Consider the following 20,957-nt stretch of genomic DNA (forward strand, 5'->3'; position numbering starts at 1 on the left):
AGACAGGCTTTGTGGAAACGAGGCCCCTTGACTCCCTGTCCTATACATGGCTTTATAGTTTTTTTCTTATTTGTTTGTTTGTTTGTTTGTTAAGACTTATTTATTTGAGAGAGGGAGAGCACAAGTGGGAGTGGAAGGGGAGACAGAGGGAGAGAGAGAGAATCTCAAGGAGACTCCCCACTGAGCGCAGACTCGGGGCTTGATCTCACGACCCATGAGATCACGACCTGAGCCGAAACCAAGCATCAGACACTCAACTGACCATGCCACTCAGGCACCCCATGGCTTTATAGTTCTTAAGTATTTTGACATCCTTTCAGATATGTCCCAGTCTGGAAAACAAACCCGCTAGCTTCATCGACATAGTGGGTACCTGGCAAACACGGTCCGACAGGTGAGGGTCACAGATTCTGCAGATGTGATTGAGAACCACCATCTCCCCCCCACCCACCGCCATGGGCCAGGCTGTGTGTGGGACTCCAGGACTCAGAGGTCATTGGGCAAGATCCCTTCCCTGATGGCGCTGTTCACAGTCCACACCTTCAGTCTGCAGCATAGAAGGTTAGCGATCCAGGGATTAGGCAGGATGATCTCAGAGCTTTTAACTATTTACTTACTCAAAAAATAAGGAGGAAACTAAGCCCTCCTGTTAGCACACTGTTAAAAAATGACAGCTATCCAGAGTTGATCAAATAAATACATCAGTTGAGGTGTTTGCTCAGAATTTTACTGATGAAAGCTTGTGGTCAAACAAGTTTGGAGACCACCAGCCAAGATCCACAACAACAGAGTGATAAGGGTATAAAATAGTGGAAACAGGGAGGAGAGGATGAGGGTCATTTTCGCATCCTCCTCACCTAACACAGGGCTCTTTATGGCCTAAATGATGAGGGGAGGGACATTTTAGCTCAGTTCTCAATGACAAGTAAAAACAGCCCTGTTTATCCTCTAACCTCTTAGAGGATAACACCATTCCATTTGAGACAGAGACTGTCAGTCCCCTTAATCCAAAGCCACACCCCAGTCCTTGAAACATGTGGTGTTTGTTTCATTAGCCGTGCCAGTAATTGCCAAGAAATCCGAGCCTTGGTTAGTCAGTTCTGCACTGATGACTTTTCTATGGGGAGGCCCCAAGGATAGAAGGCCTAGAAGCTGAGGACTCGGGAGTCATAATGCAGTTTTCTTTCCGGCAAGGTATTGGAGAACGGACGTCTGCAAACATCCAGGAGGTGGGGTCATGGTCCAGCAGCAGCTGCTCAGTAGAGTCGCTCACAGAGCTCCTTCCGCAGCCCATGTCTGTGCTGCATCCTGCTCCGGGGAGGTCCCGGCTGAGATGCCAGGCCAAGGGCTCCACACTTGATTCCAGTGTGCAGCCAGGCTGGAGAACCCCCGATCTAGAAGGGCTCTTCTTAGCCAGTGGTTCCAGAGGTTAGTCATTGATGTGTTGTCACAGTTCTTGCCATATCTACAGACCCCTAGTCCTCTCGTTTACAAAATATTTTTATTTAAATTAACTGTTTAACTTAAATCTATTTTAAAAGGACACTTTATATCACTTCCATTAAAAAAAAAATCATTATCTCTTGCCATCATTAGAAAGCAGCCAGAACAATAAATTCAATCAAAATAAAACAAAATGGTGTAATTCCAGCCTCTACGTGCCCAGGCCTCTGAGCCTGAGGCCTGCTGTCTCTGTTAAAAATGGCGATGAGCAAATGTTAAAGAGGTGATAAGATGTGCTGGATCCAAATGGAGACTTGCTCATTAAAGTTGTCAGAAACTGAGAAGGAAAGAACTTTCTCACCGTGACTCATCTGTTGTTAAAAATCATTTCCCTGCATCCCCACTTCCCACCTTTTAGGAAATGCCAGCCTTGGAAGACACTGACATGCACCCAGGGGGGTGGGGGGGAGGAGCTACGTCCTAAGCCAGTTTCTTGGCTATAGATGATCTTTCCCAGCTGACCAGACATGATTCTGATCCAGAATCATAATGATTTTTCCCCTTGACAATTCATGGAGTAGGGGAAAGAGCAGAGGTGAGACATGGTAATATACAGCATTATTCGAGTGAGGTGCAGATTGGTGGGGAAAGACCACACGCGTGCACGCACACACACACACGCAGACACAGACACAGAATCAGGTAAGATCATGGATTTATTTGGCCAGGTTTACAAAGAGCTCCTGGAAGTAAGGGCCCCACGGAACAGGACCGGATGGACCGTATCACCATTGAGCTTTGCACAGCACCTGGAATCCCAGTCCAGGGGCAGCTGGAAGCTGTAGCTCATACTTTCTGGACCAAGCTGGGTGTGGGAAGCCTAATTTGTTGCCTGCTTCATAGGCCCTGTACCACTGGGGCTTAACATCAGCATGCAGGAAACAACTTCACTAACCATCCACGTGTGTCCATATAAGGGAATGTTTAGAATGCCGGGCTGTCTGGTAGGCCCTGTGCCCCCTGACACACACATGCACTCCTCCCACCAGAAAACCAGAGTGGGGATTCCTGGGGGGTCCTCACCCTCCAGTTCCCAGCTCATTTCTCCACACTCACTTGACAAAGACAGAAACATAAAATATTAGCGTTAGTGTCACTGTCTTTGGGTTGCCTCAAAACTTAGAATGTTAGGAAAATAGTGTTCTGAGACTGGTTTGATGATTCCCTCTAGGAGATGGGCTAAAACTGGTACATAGTTATACCGCCCAGAAACGGAGCCTCAAGGTAGCATCTGATGCTGTTGTATATAAATCTGACATGGTAGGATCACATTGACACTGTTCTGTTTTTTTTTTAAATATGTATCCTGAATCTGTTAGGGTATCCTTTCCACAAGAGAAATCAAGTCCCCAGTTAGCCTCAGGCTGAGTGAGTTGGGAACATGAGGTTTTGTGGTATCTGGTGGAAATCCCTCATGGTCAGGGGCGCCTGGCTGGCTCAGCTGGTGGAGCATGTGACTCTTGATCTTGGGATTGTGAGTTCAAGCCTCATGTTGGGCAAAGAGCTTACTTAAAAAATTAAAAAAGTTAAAAAAAAAAAAACTTAAATCAGTAGTTAAAAATATTTCCCCAAAAAATGAAAAGAAAAAGAGAGAAATCCCTCATGGTCCATGAGTTTTAAATAAAATAGCAAAGGAAACTAATACAAAAAATAAAATACTCATCCCTTGAAGAACTTTTATGAGGTTCCCTTTCAATAAAATATTTTTGCATCCTGATTCTGAAACGTATTCACTTTTATTTGCTCTGTTGACGAAGGGCAATTTCACGTAGCTTTTGGTTCTTATTAATCATCTAACGATCACTGCCCTCATAACCGTATGGTGTTAGTAGTTGTCCTAAGCAGTAGGAATAATGCATAGGAGCGTGGCACTCAGTGAGTGCAAAAGTGACCTGATAGCAATGGACTAGCTCCTTCCAGAAAGAACCCCATGCAGAGAACCCCATGTGGCAGCCAGTGGGAACACTCAGCAGGCTCCCAAATAAGGAATTCACTGAAGTCCTTTTGTGTAGAGCAGTTAACACTTCTTCACTCTTTAGAAAACGCATTATGGCTGGATCCTGGTTCCAAAAAAAAAAAAAAAAGTCTATAAAAGGCATGTTTTAGAGACAACTAGGGACATTGTAGTATCAGCTGCATCTTATATGATATCAAGAATGTCTTTTAACGTAGGAGCTCACAAAACTGAGGATCCTCTTGGTTTTAGGAGTTGTGAGCTGAAGTAGTTAAGGCTGAGGAATGCAATGACTTCAACTTGCTGTCAGTGATTTAGTAAAACTTACGGAGTCAAAGCAGAAATGGGAAAAGAAAGGGTCACTGTGACTACATCAAGAGTATAAGGATATGGATTGTTCTTTCAAATATTTTATATGTTCAGTGTTTTTCATAACACAAGGTTGAAGGGGGGAAAAAGAAACTTCATTATGGAATCTGGAAGGTTAAGAAGAAAAAGGGTCACTTAAGCAGACAAGGTCACAGTGTGTAAGGAGGAAAAGAAGTTATGAGAGTTTTTTTTTTCCAGCTACTTCTGCTAGTTGGTGAGATTTATTTTTGGTAACATATGCTTAGGAGCTACTTCTGACCTCATTTTTTTTTTAATTTATAGAGGCATCTGCTAGTGCTGAACTCAGCCACAACTCTCATGCTACCCATCTATTTGATTTATAAGCAGGAAAGATCCGTGTAGAATCGTGGAAAGGCAGATGAAGCTGGGAAAGCTGTCCAGTCCAAATTAGAAAGAGACCGCATGGGATTTGTGAGTGGCCCTGAGTAAATACCCAACAGGCCACTGTCAGCTGCCCTCTTCCCGTGGGTCACGGTGGGGAGGCTTTCCCTCTCCTTCAGGGTCTTTTAGAGAAAAGAAAGCAATAATGCCTTCTCCCTAGGTGCCATTTAAGAGAAATATCTTAAGCCCAGCTTTTTTGAGGGTCACTGCCTTCCCATTCTTGTTAAGGGTGGAATTTCCTAGTAGGTAAACATTAGGGAATAAAACGGCCGAGCTGATTTTCCAGGTAGCAGCAAAAGCACCTTCATGCAATTATAAATCAGATTATGTTACTCTCTTGCTGAAAACTGACAGGTTCTCCTTGTACTCAAAATTCTAGCTCCCACGGGGCGCCTGGGTGGCTCAGTCGTTAAGCGTCTGCCTTCAGCTCAGGTCATGATCCCAGGGTCCTGGGATCGAGCCCCGCATCGGGCTCCCTGCTCCGCGGGAAGCCTGCTTCTCCCACTCCCACTCCCCCTGCTTGTGTTCCCTCTCTCGCTGTGTCTCTCTGTCAAAATAAATAAATAAAATCTTAAAAAAAAAAAAAAAATTCTAGCTCCCAGCTGTGACCCACGAGGCCCAGAAAATTCAGCCGTGCCTACTGTCCCAACCTCATTCATCTCTTATGACATTTTCTCCCTGGGTGCATAGTCCAGCCTCACAGCCAACTTGGAAGGTCAGGGTACAGATAAGGAAACCAAGGTACACTGAAGGTCTTGGTCAGGGTACGGTGAAATCCGACTATCCTTGGTTTCTACCTTAATTCTTATTGACATTGACTTCCTTGGTGTTATAATTTAAGGGGCACCAAGAGGACTCCCCCCGCCAAGACAAAAGCATCTCTTCCCCTTTCCATCAGGGTCTGAAATTCTCCTATTAGAGACTTTTGATTTGAAATGTTATCTGATCTTTAAAAGTGCCACCAAAAATACAAAGTCTGCTGAGATGGGTTTGGAGAAAGATAATGCTGGGAGAACCAGTACTTTAGTGGGTAATCATTTATCAAATAATTTTGAGAAGTAGGATGGTCACTCAGGAAAGGGTGTGGGGAAAGCAAAAGACTCCTCCAGGCCAAAACAAAAACAAAGACAAAGACAAATATTAAAAGAGAAACTCTGTAAGATGTTGATAGTATACACTAAGTGATGAAAAGAGATTACAAAAGAGTAGGTATTTTATTTTTTTAAAGATTAATATTTATTAGAGAGAGAGAGAGCATGAGTGGAGAGGAGCGGCAGAGGGAGAGGAAGAAGCAGACTCCCCACTGAGCAAGGAGCCTGACCCAGGGCTCGATCCCAGGACGCTGGGATCATGACCTGAGCCGAAGGCAGACGCTTAACAACTTAACCAACTGAGCCACCCAGGTGCCCCTATACCCCATTATTTTAAAATATATATTTGAATGTTATATGTGTAGAAGAACTTGGCAGGATAAACCCCGAAAGTTTATCAGTGATGACCCCTGGGTGGTGGGATTATAAATTTCTTCCTTTTAAAAAAGAAATGCATCTGCATTTTCTTTCTTTCTTTTTTTTTTTTCAAAACTGAGCATAAATACTTGAGTGACAAAAAGAAAGGGGCTGGAGTAGCAACTTTAAAAACATACCTGCTGTGATGGGGACACCTGGGTCTGCCTTCGGCTCAGGTCATGATCCCAGGGTCCTGGGATCGAGCCCCGCATTGGGCTCCCTGCTCCACGGGGAGCCTGCTTCTCCCTCTGCCTCTGCATTTCTCTGTCTCTCATGAATAAATAAATAAAATCTTAAAAAAAAAAATACCTGCTGTGATGTACTTACAGCATGGTGACTAGAGTTAACAATACTGTGTTGTATACTTGAAAGCCACTGAGAGAATAGATCTTAAATGATCTCCCCACCACCACCACCACAACAAAAAATGGTAATTGTATGAGGTGAAAGATGTGCTCACTAACCTTATTGTGGTAACCATTTCACAATCATCAAATCATCACAAGGACACCTGGGTGGCTCAATCAGTTAAGCATCTGCCTTCAGTTCAGGTCATGATCCCGGGGTCCTGGGGTGGAGTCTCGTATCTGGCTCCCTGCTCAATGGGGAGTCTGCTTCTCCCTCTCCCCCGCCCCTCCCCCTGCTCATGCTCGAACTTGAACTCTCTCTCTCTCTAGCTCTCGCTCTCGCTCTCGCTTTCAAATAAATAAGTAAAATCTTTTTTAAAAAATCACATTGTGCACCTTAAAGTTACACAGTGTTATATGTCAATTATATCTCAGTAAAGCCGGGGGGGAAATCTGCCAAATTAATAGTTTTTCAGGGGACAGCCCTTGCCTGACTTAAGTTATTGGGTGCATTTCCAGAAGAAAATGACAAATGTCAGATCAATTAACACATATAAAGTAACTGAAATGGTGGTGGTGGTGGTGGTGGTTTTTAGAGATCAAGGATAACAAATTTGTAAATTAAGTGCAATTGCCCTTCTGCTACCGCAAGACAGACGTTAATAATCGATCCTGCCGAGCCTGAATGTGTTGTCAAACTCCTCTCCAAAAGCAATCACTGCCTCAGTCGTGGGTGGTATGTGAGATGACCCCAGGGTCATGTACAAATACATGCGCTAAAAAGTCATCATTAGAAACAGTCAGTCTCTGGTGTCTGTGGTATGCTTGGCACCCCCTAGGATGGGTGGACAATATACCGTCTTCATAAACCATTCATAGCAATCCTGGGTGGTTCTTTTTTGTCATCTCTGCTGGAAATCATTAACCCCCTCCCCCCAGATAAACCCTGACAAGATGATGTTACCTCCCGACGAAAGCAAAGTGGCCTGAGACCCCTGGAAACTGTTCAGTCGTCCTACCTTCTTGGCGCTGGAATCTGTCCTGCTTTGGTATCCAGGAGGCATCTGAAATGCCCACTTCCTCTTGGTCAGATGCAAAGTCCAGTAGAGCAAGGCGATATGGCAAAGCAAAGGACATGAACTGGGTGCTATTAACCAGTCAGCTGTTTCTGTTTCGAGGCAGCATGATTCAAGGAGGACCGTGGGTCTTTGTTCCAATTAAAACTCAGACTCAATTCCATTTTTTTCCAGTCCATGAATTTGCTGATTTCTCGTTCCAGTGATTTGCAATGAACATCATTCCCTGGGGCCTTGGCTGTGGCATTGGGCCACATTGCAAGGCCAGGCCCTCCTAACACGCAGCATGTGGGGTGTGCAGTCCAGTGCTTGGGAAGATGTGTTAGGTCCACTGGACCTAATGATGAGTAAGGGAAACTCAGATGGTAAGGACCCAGGAGTTAGCACCCAGTAGTTTTCAATTGGCCACTTTCAATGAACAACAACAAAAAGTCAGCATTCCCATTTTGAGACTTGCTACAGGCATTTGCTGCTGCCTTTGTCCCTCAGGAGAAAGATCTGTGTCTCAAGGCCGTATCGCCCAGCAATGGAGCCAAATGAAAGAACAGGGTAAGGCTGGTTTAGGAAGGTGGCCCAGTGGCCAGGCCCAGGTCAGCAGGAGAATTCTGAGAGAGCTCAGCTCTTTTACCTATACTCTGCCCACATCCAGAAGAATACACAGTGCCTTATGATTAAAGAAGGAGTGTCACTAAATCTGGAGACCATTACACAGAATAAGACCAGAAATGCATCAAGAGCCAAAGGAAAAGGCAAGGCTGAGTTACATCAGTTTGTCTCAGCCTAATGTCAGCTTGACTCCCAGGCGCTCTCCTGGAAGGGGCCTATCTTTGGACTCAGAAATCCTGGGTTCAAGTTTTGCTTCTGTACATAATAGCTGTGAAACTCCAAGGAAGTGATGAAATCCTCTCAGCCTTATTCCACACCCCAAAAATGCCGGGGCCAAGTGCAAGGATCCCCTGCTCTTTGAAAGTTTGCCACTTCGCTTTTACAAAAGACCTTACAATGGGACCTGTTTTCACTAACCACAAGAAATCCAAAGAGGATATTGCTTTCAGGAAAAAAGGTGAAAAGCAAGAGTAGCATTCAGCTGCTGTTTTGCAGCCAAGTTGCTCTAGAGGCAACATGAGTGGCCCTGGCCAAACTCTGTCCCCAGGAACTACACTCAGCGTCTCCGCATCAGGCTGCCAGCACTCGGCACTGTGTTTACCTGTGCCTCATCTCAATTTATTTTGCACATCCCTTAGAAAGATGTGTCCTAAGGTAGCAGAGAAGCCTAAGAGAGGTTGTTTTTAGGGGTCTGGGAATGTTCAAATGTTTTCCATATAAGTTAAGGGTCATTGCTTTTTGCTTTATGCCATTTGGGGTTAGGAAAGGTTTCATTAGGAACCCTCTACTTCCAGATAGCAGGGGGACACCTCTTCCAACTTCTTCGTCTTTGTCTTAAGTGAGGTGATGAAGGTAAAGTCACCAGAGCTTCATAAGCAGGCCTGCAGCTCCTATGAGTCCCTTCTCTCCTCTTCCCAGAGCAAAGAGTCTTTGGCCCGGCCTTTCCTCCAAGTCCCCAAGACCGAGAGCCTGGCTCCTGACTGCCTGCGGCCCTGTCAGCCCACCCCTCCCTCAGGAGCCCCACCAGATGGTTTCTTGCTCTCTTCACATTGATCTGGATCTTGTCTCCCCTCTGCCTCTACCTGCCATTGCATGATTACACCTTTCCTGAGGTTTGGGACCCGGCCCATTCTCTCCAACCATCCCAAAGCCCTCACCAGCTCTGTTCAGCACACACCTTATCAAATGCCTGTTCTCTGCCAGGAACCTGGGGTCATCGTCCCTCCTCCAAGTCTTCAGAGACCTTTGTTTTATTTCCTAGTCGCAGGTGTCCTGGGCTCTTCCCCCACTACATAGGAAACTTCATTCAAATCTAGTTTTTCCTGTCTTACCTGTCGTCGTGTTTCCTGCAGCATCGGGGGCCCTCTCCATCCTGTGGAGGACCCCATCTCTGTGCCTTTAGGGTGCATGTCAGATCACAGAACAAGTGCTCAGTGGATGTTTGGAGGAGGGAGGGGGGGAGGGAGGGAAAGAAGGAAGGAAGGGAGGGAGGGAGGGAGGGAGGAAGGAAGGAAGGAAGGAAGGAAGGAAGGAAGGAAGGAGCAGCACCAAGTACATAGGAGTGGCCTTCTTCTCCTCACCTGCTTTGCCAGGTGGCCTGTCATCTTTCTTCAGGTGATGTGCTGGTAGACACGGAAGTGCCCAGAATTTATCAGTCTCGCCATGACCTCTTTGTGCCCTCTCTTTCTTTGGTCTCATAGAGTCCAAAGAGAAAATATGTGTAAGGGTCTGGTCACCTTGAGAAATGCCCACCCATGCCTACCCTTTCACTGGTGTATTTCCCTCTCCTGGAGTCAGTTTTCATCCTCATGCTGATGATTCCCAAGTTCAGACCCACTCCCCAGATTCCAGGGCCCCACACTTTACCTCTAGTTGTCCGTTAGACATGCACAGACATCAGAAATTCACCTTGCCCAGATCTGATCTCAGCTCCCTGCCACCTGCATACCCACTGTGTCCTCGGACTCTGTGAACAGGTGGGCGTGGGTGTCATTTCCCTTTCTGTTCCTGTAATCCATCTGACATCAGGTCTATGATGTCTGCTCCTTCCTCTTCGTCTCCTTTGCCACCATTCCATACTCTCTCTTGCTCGGACTATCCCAACACCTCTTTCCTCCCCCTACCACCCTAATCCGTTCTCTTGCAGCCAGAAGGTGAAACTGCAGATTTCCTGGGTGGAAACCAACAAGGTGTCATTCAGATGCCTGAGAGAGGCTTGTAAGATCCTTCCTGATCTGCCTCCTGCTTACCCCTCCTTCCTCATCTCATACCACCTTCCCCCAGCACCAAAAGCTTCAGTCTTCTTCAGCTGTCAGCCCCTCACCCGGTGTGGTCCCTCTTGCTCTTCAGCCTTTGCAGGATGTGTTCTTCACCTGTCCAACACTTACCCCTGGGTCAGGTCTCAGCTTAGTGTCCCCTTCTCTGGAAAGCCTTCCCTGTCATCCTCCCTGGAAGTCTGGGTTGGTTGCCCCTCTTATGTATTGCCCTAGCCCCATGCATGCTCCAACTGTAGAACTTCCCACAATTTTCCATCTCTTTGTTTTCCTCATCATCTTGATAAGCACTGTGCATCAGGTCGGCCCCACTCACTATTGTGTCTCCAGCACCTTGCCAAGAGACTTGTGTATAATAGATGCCTATTATTTGTTGAATGAATGAATGAATGAACGAATGAATGACTTCTTTTCTGCTCAGGCTATATCCTAGTCAGAAAGAAAGTGTTCAATCTAGATCTTGCTTGATCTCTAGATAATATTATACCCATGTTCTCTATATTCTTCTTGTTGGCCTCCCATGTCAGATCATTTGTGGGTCTTGAATATAACTGGTCCCTCCAAGAAGACTCTCTCTTAGTCAGTGTTTTCACGGGATGTGAAACACTGCTCTGATTCTTCATCAGAACCACAGACTTTAGGGCCCTGGACTGGGGCTAGATTAGACAGTTCAACCCACAGACAGTTTGGTGGGGGCCCTGAATTAATAAGGACTCTGATAAGTTTTTAAAAAGAAAACCACTGTAGACTGGAGCATCTTGGAAGACTCCTAGGAGGTAAAGCTTGAATGGGGCTTTGACGGATGGATAAGGATGAGTGGAGGTTGGGAGGGTGGGGAAAGAAGGAATTTATAGGTGTAAATTGACCACGTGAGTTGTCCCGTTATTTACCTTGGTATCAAACCAGCAGATCTTCAAAAATTAGTGGCCTGCAAAAAATTTTTTTACACAAATCTAGAATAGAGGTTACCTCTGGGGATTAGGGAAGAGAGGTTTCAGTAATTAATCCCTGTTTCTTGGACTAGAAATGGCTCAAGACTCTTCATCTTCAAACTGCCTATATATGTCACAATTTTTTAAGTTTTTTTTTTTTAATTTATTTATTTGACAGAGAGATAGCACAAGTAGGCAGAGCGGCAGGCAGAGGGAAAGGGAGAAGCAGGCTCTCTGCTGAGCAGGGAGGCCGACGCGGGGCTCAATCCCAAGACCCTGGGATCATGACCTGAGCCGAAGGCAGCCGCTTAACCGACTGAGCCACCCAGGCGCCCCTCACAATTTTTTAAGTTTAAAGAATGTTAGTAGCAATGAGTAAAAGCCCAGTGAATACAGCAACAAATGATATGATCCTATCGGATATGAGTGAGGCTATAAAGTATCTCAGGTGATGAGATTTTAAGTAATCTTCTCCTGTTTCTATTTTTGATAATTTTACTTTGTTTTTTTCATCATGTGTATGTGTCATAAGGGGGGAAAATATTCCACACTTCCTCAGGCTTTGTCCACATGGGCTGCCATGGAGAAACCATGGGTATCAAAGTGAAGTGGCCCTTGCTCTTAATCCTGTCAGCCCTACTGCTTCTTTATCACTATGTGGACCTGGGTAGGAAACGTCACTTCCCCGAGAGTCTCAATGCCCTGACCTGTGGGATGGAGATCGTAAGGCTACCTCATAGGATATTCTAAAGTGCAAAGCAGATGACGGGTACAAAGCACCTTGCACAGAGTTAGTGTTCAGTCAATGCTCACTGCCTCTCCTTCCCTAAAGAACAAAGCAATTATGTTGGTAGAGATTCTCAGTTCTAGGGAAAGATCCTTAGAGACCATTTAATCCAACCTCTTCATTTTGTTCCATTTAAATTATTCTTAATTGCACATGATAAATCAAATAATACAGATGAGCTTATGATGAGAAACATCATTCTAGGCTCCGCTGCACCCTCCCCACCTGTATCCCAGTCCCCAAGGCAATTTGTTTTCATCATTTCTATTTCTAGTTCTTCTCGTTGTTCTCTCCATGATGCCTAATAATAGGAGGATAGCTTCTATTTCTTAATTGGCAGCTCTAGACATGACTTATTGACTCCCTACTTGGAAAGATGAGATTTTAGCTCATTTACATCTCTTCCCTCACTTTCTCTTTAGTATTTGATTACGTTACTTATTACCTCTGTTGCTTCTCTTGTAATCAGAGATAATATACTTACACCACCATTGCTTCTTTTTGTAACATTATTTAGTATCTTGACTCCTTTCTGTGCAAAATGAGGAAATTAACACCCCCAACTTCCACTTCTAACACTTCCACAAACTCTTACCTCGCATCAGCTACACTTTTACTTTTCTATGGTCAAAGCTGTATTTTTGTAACATTTGTATTTTCTTCTGCATCTGTAACTTGTCCTTCAATGTAGCTTAAAGAAAACAAAACAAAGCAAAAACATATACTATTTATGTTGTCAAATCTATGCAGATATTATTCCTTGCTAGACCATGTGGCATGCTAGGATTTCATTTCCTTCCCTCTAATGCCCGCTCAAAACCCCCAAAGCTCCATATTTTAAAGTTAAAAAATTACTTTCAGAGTTTTTTCAAATTAATTTTTTAAAGTAATATATGTTCAATATAGAAAATTCAGTAAATATATTAAAAGTAGGAAAAAAAACAGGGAGAAAAAGAGGGATAGAAAATTAAGAACACCTGAAAATCCCACCACATGCAGCATTTCTTAAAAATGCTTCACATAGGGGCACCTGGGTGGCTCAGTTGTTAAGTGTCTGCCTTCGGCTCAGGTCATGGTCCCAGGATCCTGGGATCGAGCCCCACATCGGGCTCCCTGCTCGACGAGAAGCCTGCTTCTCCCTCTCCCACTCCCCCTGCTTGTGTTCCCTCTCTCTCTGAGTCTCTCTCTGTCATATAAATAAAATCTTTAAAAAAAAAAATGCTTCACATAATTTACACAGAGTAATCAGTAAAACTGAAGAGAAAATACTTTCCTTAGTAATAAAGGGAAACGTGCAGGCCCACATAAGATGGGCCCACATCCCAAAATAGGAGAGATGCTGTCCTAAGTCTCAGTTCCCTTATATGCTACAGACATTCCATTTTTATTGCACATATTTACTGGGCATTTGCTATCTATCAGATGCTGTGCTCACTATTGGGAATAAAATATGGTCAAAAATAGACATTGTCCCTACCTTCGTGAAGGTTTCATTCCAGTAGGGGGAGGTAGACATTAATCAAACAGTCATGGGTAGGCAAGTATAAAGTTTAAAACAAATTGAGTTCAAATGTTGAAAGGAAAAGAACTTGATTCTTTGAGGACACCTAAGGAACCTGCTTAGGCTCAGATCCCCCTTTCTTGAGGGGGTCAAGAAAGTCTTCCTTGAAGGAATGATGATTGAATTGAGATCTGAAAGAAGAGTGGGAATTTACTAAGCAAAGAGAGTGTGGGCAAGAGCTAGGTTTGGGAGCATTCCAGAGAGAAGGTAAAAATTCTATGATGGGTGCACAGATGGTACATTCAAATAACAAAAGCTGTTTTGGCTGGAGCAGAAGGAGCCGGGGGGCTAGTGGGGAAGAAACCCACTCTCAGGGCACTTCACATGCCAAGGGCTGGATGGGTTCCTGGGCACAGCGGAAGGCCGAGTGTGGATCCTTTCAGACAGCGCTTAGATAAGGAGGAGGTTAGCCGTTAGCATAGATGCCCACGACGGAGGTTTGTTTGGCTCTCTGACCCTCAAGCCTTTCTGTGCTCTAAACTGGACATTTTTATCAGTTGCAATGGCCTCATCTAAGGAATGCCAAACAGATACCTTCCCTGCAGGGTGTTGTAGGGTATGTAGCTACCTCATGAAGCAAATGGCCACACAGCTCATCCTCTGGGACCTTTCAGGCAAACGCTTTCCCCACTCTATTAGGAAACCACATCCTTCTGTCTTTCCTCACCTTCATTAACAAATTGCATTAGGAGGTAGAGAACACACAGGAAGTGTGTGCCAGAAGGAAGGTCCCCTTGCCCCAAAGAACCTCTGGTCCTACAGTTACTAACTGGAGGACAGCGGGATATGCAGAGAGGGATAAATGAAACACTCTTGTCCCTCCCAAAGAAATCTGCAGAGGAAGCTCATCTTGTAAAATGAGTAAAGCAACAACATTGCTCTTGTTGTAGAGGACCCAGAACCTTCTTCCCCTTCCTCCATCCCCTAAGGTGGCACCCAATGCCAATTTTATTCACATTAATAAAATAGAAAGCTGATAGTTCATGCAATAGGCAACTTTTCTAGTAAGTTCATGCAATGGGCAAATTTTCCAGTAAGAAGACATTTCTAGGAGCAACTGAAATTTGTGGAAGAAGAAAGGAAAACTGGGCAGTAAAGCTATCATAACCAGTCCTCTGCTTAGACTACCCCCGTAGTTCCTCACTGCACTTAAGATAAAATCCAGACTTCATGCCATGCCTATGACCCCCATATGATCTGGTCCCTCCCTATCATTAGGGCCTCAGTCTGGACCGTGATTCCCAGCATGGCATCACTATGCTCCAGCTTACTTTCTGCCCCAGGGCCTTTGTACTGGAATGCTCTTACCTCACATCTGCATGGCTTGGTCCCTTGCTTCATTCCGTCTTCTTTCAAATGTCTCTCCCTCCAAAAGGTTTTTCCTAACCACCCTTCCTCAAGCAGCCCCTTCTCCATTCCCAGTCACTCTCTAGCCTAGTACCCTGTTTCCTTTTATCACTATCTGAAATTTTCTGATTTGTTTGCTTGTTTTTATCTGTCTCTATCAACTAGAACATAAATTCCATGAGGGCAAAGATCTAGTCTAACGTGTTCTACACCATATCTGCAGAGCCTAGGACAGTGCCAGGCACTCAACCAATATTTGTTGGATGGATGTATGTAATGGTATTCTCATACTTGGAGGTTGGTTATGTGGCTAAATAAATTTATTCATCCAAGAAAAATATGAGCTAACAAATATGCATTCATTATGTTGAGAATATGCATTCTCAATAGTTATTGAGAAACTGTTACATCTAGGCACTAGGGAGAAGAGGCAAAATTAGAGACAGCATCCCCATGCCTAAGGAGCTCAGAGTGTTGTGGTGGCCAATGGGAAGGAATGTGGAAAGAAGCAAGAGACGTGAAGACTTAATGGTCATGGGAAGTAAAGAAAAGAGAGAAAATGAACCCCGGGTTTTAGACTTGGGCAGATAAGGAGATGGTCATGCCATTCTGTGAGCAAAGGAACCCTAGGGAAGAAGGGGGGAAGGTCAACTGTGGAAATGTTGAGGTGTGGAATATGCAAGTGGTGATATCCAGCAAGAAACTGGATATCCAAGTCTGGAGCTTGGGATTGGTGAAAGGAGCCATGTCCTTGATATGTATAAACCCCCAAAACTCACTTGAGAAAAAAAATTGGTAACCTGAATCGTCCTATGGCTATTAAAAAAATTTTATTTATAATTAAAAAAAAATAAAAACTTCCAACAAAGAAAACTCCACATGCAAATGGTTTCACTTGTGAATCCACCAAACATTTCAGGAAGAAATAATACAATTCTTCACAGTTGCTTCTGAAATACAGAAAAGAGGGGAACTCTTTACCAATTTATCTTACGAGGTCAGCATTATCCTAATAGCAAGACCAAAGACATTTAAAAAGAAAACAGCAAATCAATGCCCCTCATGAATATAGAGTAAAAATCCTCAAAATATTAGCAAATAAAATCCAGTAATATATAAAAAGGATAATGCATCACAACCAAGTGAGGTTTATCCCCAGAACGCAAGGCTGGTTGGTTCATCATTGAAAAATCAATCAAAGTAATTAATAAATTAAAGAATAGCCTGACTGACCAATCAGCCAAGTTTTAGATTATATGATGAATCCAAAGACCTAAGTTTGGAAATAGCAATCAATACCAGGTTATTTGATTTAGGGTTACAAGAGAAATAGCTTAAGAAAGAAGGAAGATTTCCCCTCTGGCTAAGAAACTGAGAATGACACTCAGGCAAGGCCCTTTGAAGGGTTCACTCGTCTTTCCTCTGCTAGCATCACTTCAAGGACTGACCCAGAGTAAAAAAGGAGTTTGGGGGTTCCCCGTCTTGAGCAGCCAGCCTTCTGGATTTCTAGGACGGCCCATTCCATCCATTCCCCGGGGAAGGAAAGCCAAGGGCACTCACAATCCTGATTTTCTCAGATGCTTAGGTCCAAGAGTGCCAGAGTTGAAAGAAGTCTGGATCTTATGTAATCCAAATCCCCACAGTTTAAGGAAGAGAAACCAAGAGCCATGGAGGGTGGCTTCTCTAGGTCCCCCTACCTCATCCTCTGTTCTGAAATCCAGTGATCGTAAACTGGTCCCTGGACAGCAAGCCCATTAGACCCTATCTTCCGGGCCTGTCCTCCCCAGGCTTTTCCCTCTTTTTAAGGTGTTTTAAAGATCACTTTTATGCATAACAAGTCACCGTCAAAACCTATCTGTCCTGGGTTCTAGTTTCTCTTTTCTCACTAGTTGGTGTCTCGTGTGGAGAAAACCAGACACAGGCTTTTGCGTGGAATCATCTACACCAGTGGATTGGCGGATTGATGTAGCCACCTGCTTTGAGCCTACAAGCCTCACAACCAACCAGACAAACAGAGCCTGGGGCCCATCATCTCTGTTTGATTCCTCTGTCACTCATTTGAAATCTTCAACAAATTCCTCATAAGATTATAACGAAAATGTACTGCATACTCATTATGTGCCACAGACTGTGCTATAGGGCTATGCATTCTCTCACTCAATCCTTACAAAAACTCATTAAATAAACACTATCCTGGTCCTCATTTTGCAGATAAATAAGTAGGCTCAAAGAGATTAAGCAACTGGCCTAAGATACCGTAATAGCTAGTAAGAGGAGGAGCCAAAATTTAAACCCTCCCTGGCTGACTGCGGTGCTCAAGGTTTTAGGAATGAAAATTCTCTGTGGTTTAAAATGAGACTTGTTTTCCCTTTCTTTCCTTCCATCTCTGTTTGCAGTCTCAGGAGGAAGTCTGTGATTTGCTCCATGCTGCACCCTTCCAAAATATCCTGCCTAGAGTCTACATCAAAGGTAAGAAACCACTAACAGCAGCTAAATAGCCAACTTGCATTTGAACTTCATGCTCACTTAATCGCAACAAACCCAGATCTGCAGTCAGAAAGGGAGAAGGTTAAATAAAGCTTTGGGCAGCTCTTCAATATTCATAGAATCGCAGAATTGGAAGTGACACTCCAGGCCTTGTTCCTTGGTCCTTCTAGATCATCTCTGTTGCATTCCTGTCTAGCCTTGGTTTAACTCTTTCGAATGATGGGGAACTCCCCACCCCACGAGGTAGATAATACTGTCACTGGACAGAGATACTAGAACATTTTTCCTTGTAGTGAGTTCTGATCACACTTTAGAATGAAAGAGAACAGTCCTACAGAGTCCATCTAAGTTTGGGAACACAGATATGTCACCGGTCCTCTGAGAGTTTTCCCTTCCTCAGTTCCCCCAGGGTACCCTGAGTCTCATTTTCTGCTCTGCTGCTCCTTTTTCAGAAGGGGAGCGTCTGGAGGTCCGCATGAAACGTCTGGAAGCCAAGTATGCCCCGCTCCACCTGGTCCCTCTGATAGAGCGGCTGGGGACCCCTCAGGTATGATCCTTCTATCTAGACTCTGAGAACCAAAAGGAACTTTAGAGGGAGAGCATTTTGTCCAACCCCCTCATTTTACAGGCAGGGAAACAGGCCCAGAGAGAGGGTGGGGAAGAATGTCTACAAAGCCTGTTAGTGGCAGGGTCAGGTCTAGAAGGAGATTCGCTGTTTCCCAGGCCTGAGTTCTTTCTTCTACACCCTGTATCCACTACTGTGCCAAGAAAGAAGTATCTATTATGCTCCTGTTAGGTATCAGGAATTCTGCTAAGTCATCTTTCAGAATTAAAACTCCACACACCCTGAGAACCAGCAATTCACTTCTAATATCTTTGCTAGAAAAACACCTACAGGAACACAGATGTTTACTGTAGCATTGTTTGTTAAAGCAAAAACTAGAAACAACCAGTAGAGGGTTGACTAAATACAACATGGTAAAGTTATCTAAATGTTGACTACTTGCTACATATTAACGAAAAGGAAAGATGAGGTCTGGGTGCATCAGTGTGGGCAGATCCTAAGCGCCTGGTTAGGGGAAGAAAGCATACAACAAAACCCTATCAGTGAAACTGTTCCTAAAACATGATCATACTCACGGTTCCTAATGGCGGCACCCACTGAAGAGAGATGAGAGAGACAGAGATGGGGTGATGATCTCCTGGGTCAGGAGACTTCAGCTTCCTCTGTAATGTTCCAATATTTTCAAAAGTGAATAAGCTAATATGTTAATTCTGTAATAAAAATTAAGTTTTACAGGGGCGCCTGGCTGGCGAGTCAGTAGAGCATGTGACTCCTGATCTCGGGGTCATGAGTTTGAGCCCCACCTTGGGTGTAGAGATTACTTAAAAATAAAATCTTGGAAAATAAAATTAATTTTTACAAAGCAGTACCAGTTGCTATGAACATGGAGATGAGTGGGGCAGGACCCCTGCCTCAGAGAACTCACAGACTGGGGTAGGAGTCAGGAACGAAGAGAAAAGAGGAGGGAGGCGGCCAAAAGCATGTGTTGTCTCCTTTCACACTGATTTGAGTAATCTGCGCATTTTAGGGAGGCTGGGGGAGGAATTCCGGAGGAAGAGAAACGGGGCACCCTGGCAAGACAAGCCAGGGTGGTCTGTCTCGTTCACCTTTGCCAACCGTGTAAGAGGTTTAGGATTCAAATCTGCGCTTGGACTTGCATTGCAGGGGTCCTCTCTGCTCTTATCACAAAAGCTGAGGCGTCTGAAGGACTCACATCCTCAGCAGGAGGCAGAAGGCAGCCTCTTCGCTCGGAAATCAGGGCAAGTATTCGGAGCACATTGCAGGACCCGATCCGCTCAGGTGTCCCGCTAATGAGCCACCCTCGCCAGACCACCTGCGTGCCGCCCACCTCCTCCTGGAAACAGTGACTAAATAAATGTTCAGTGGCATTTGGGTTCTTTGAGTCACCACAGGGAGAATTCAGACCCTGCGGAGTGCACACATTTTCCTTTTTGGCCTTCACAGGCTGAACAGAGGAGTCCTCGAAAGATTTCCTTTTAGGGAGAAATCCCCCAAGCCAGCGACATAGAAATGTGTCTGCTCCGCTGTTGGTGTCATCCTACAAGAATCTGGCCTCTCGCACCCAGGGTTTGGCATGTGTTTCCACTTAGGAGACTGTGAATTCCTTCCCTGTTCTGGTGAACACGATTTCCCTGGGACTGATAGAAATCTGAATTTGTCAAATGCCGAGTCTTTAACAAAGAAAAGCCTAGACATTCTGCTGGAGAGGAAGTGCCAGTTTTCTACTCACCCCGCCCTCAAGGGATAGTCCAAAACTTAGTCGTCCCATAGACCAAAGAAAAGTTAAGGTAATATTCCCTTCCAAGCTAGCTGGGGTGCAGGGGACTCACATAATATCTCAGTCCGTGACGGGGAGATTCTGCCACATATTTAAAGTCAAGAGGTTTTAATGATATTGCTCTGTTTGCATTTATTTCTGGGACATACTCAGGTGCTATCATGGAAGGCACACTCTGGCAGGAGGTCAGAAGACAGGGGTCCTCGTCCCAGCTTCATACTTGAACTGATGCACAATCTGGTGCTAGACACTTAATATCTCAGTCTTTGTCTCCCCACCTGTGAAATGGGCTAATAGCTACTTTGCTGCCTTCATTGAACTGCCTTTCATGAATATTATGATGAACAAAAATGAGTAAAAGACTTCCAAAAACCATAAAGGATTTTATAAAGGTTTATCGAGATATCATTCTCCTCCAGAAGGTACTAAATGTAATCAAAGTATTCCGTGCAGAAATTTATTTCCACATTTATTTTCACAGAGGCTTTTTCCATTCCCTTGTTAACTCAGAAAAGAATGGCAGAAAGAGAGAAAAATCCCCCACTGAGTAGAACAGAAAAGAAATAGATGAAATTTATGTGAAACACACACAGTATATATGTATATAACACCAGGTCACAAAGTGGGGACCTTTGCTGCAAATAGTTCGATGCACTTTTTCAAAGCAAGAAGGAAAGTATAGATCTACCCAAAGGAAAAAGGACATGGAAGAAAACTCATACCCTAAAAGGTTTAAATGCTAACAAAAAACAGCAAAAGTTTTCGGCCTTATCAGTAATCACTGAAATGGAAATTAAAAGAAGGGGTACAACTTTTCATCCCTCAAGTTGGCAGAGCACTTTTCTTACTGCTAAGAGAGAGCTGGTGAAGATCTGAGGAGGGGAAGGTGTAGAGTGGTTCAGGTTCCCTTCAGACTAGTTTGCTACTATGTTGCAAAAGCCTTTTAAAATATGTATCCACTGCAACTGCAGAGTCCTACTTCTAGGATTTTATCCTAAGCAAATAATCAGAGAGAAGCTTAAAAAGTGTTGCGTATGAGGACAGTTGCTTAAGAATTGCCGGTAATACTCTGGAAAACAGTATGGAGGTTCCTCAAAAAGTTGAAAATAGAGCTACCATATGATCCAGCAATTGCACTACTGGTATTTACCCCAAAGATACAAAAGTAGGGATCCGAAAGGGTACGTGCACCCTGATGTTTATAGCAGCAATGTCCACAATAGCCAAACTGTGGAAAGAGCCAAGATGTCCATTGACAGATGAATGGATAAAGAAGATGTGGTATATATATACAATGGAATATTATGCAGCCATCAAAAGGAATGAGATCTTGCCATTTGCAACGACGTGGATGGAACTGGAGGGTATTATGTTGAGCGAAATAAGTCAAACAGAGAAAGACATGTATCATATGATCTCACTGATATGAGGAATTCTTAATC

General features: G+C 44.3%; 1 protein-coding gene across 5 annotated transcripts in view; it reads left to right on the forward strand.

Annotated features, from left to right (window-relative positions):
- The window catches only part of CYFIP2 (cytoplasmic FMR1 interacting protein 2), a 129,413-nt gene that overhangs the window by 98,274 nt on the left and 10,182 nt on the right, over window positions 1–20,957 (forward strand). For all 5 annotated transcript variants that reach the window (XM_035013178.1, XM_035013169.1, XM_035013162.1 and 2 more), the window contains 2 exons: window positions 17,062–17,134; window positions 17,605–17,699. In XM_035013178.1, the coding sequence (XP_034869069.1) occupies window positions 17,062–17,134; window positions 17,605–17,699 (168 nt within the window). The remainder of the gene's footprint in view (window positions 1–17,061; window positions 17,135–17,604; window positions 17,700–20,957) is intronic.

Source organism: Mirounga leonina, unplaced genomic scaffold (assembly GCF_011800145.1).
Source record: "Mirounga leonina isolate KUSES-001 unplaced genomic scaffold, KU_Mleo_1.0 Mir_104, whole genome shotgun sequence".
Classification (NCBI taxonomy): Eukaryota; Metazoa; Chordata; class Mammalia; order Carnivora; family Phocidae; genus Mirounga; species Mirounga leonina.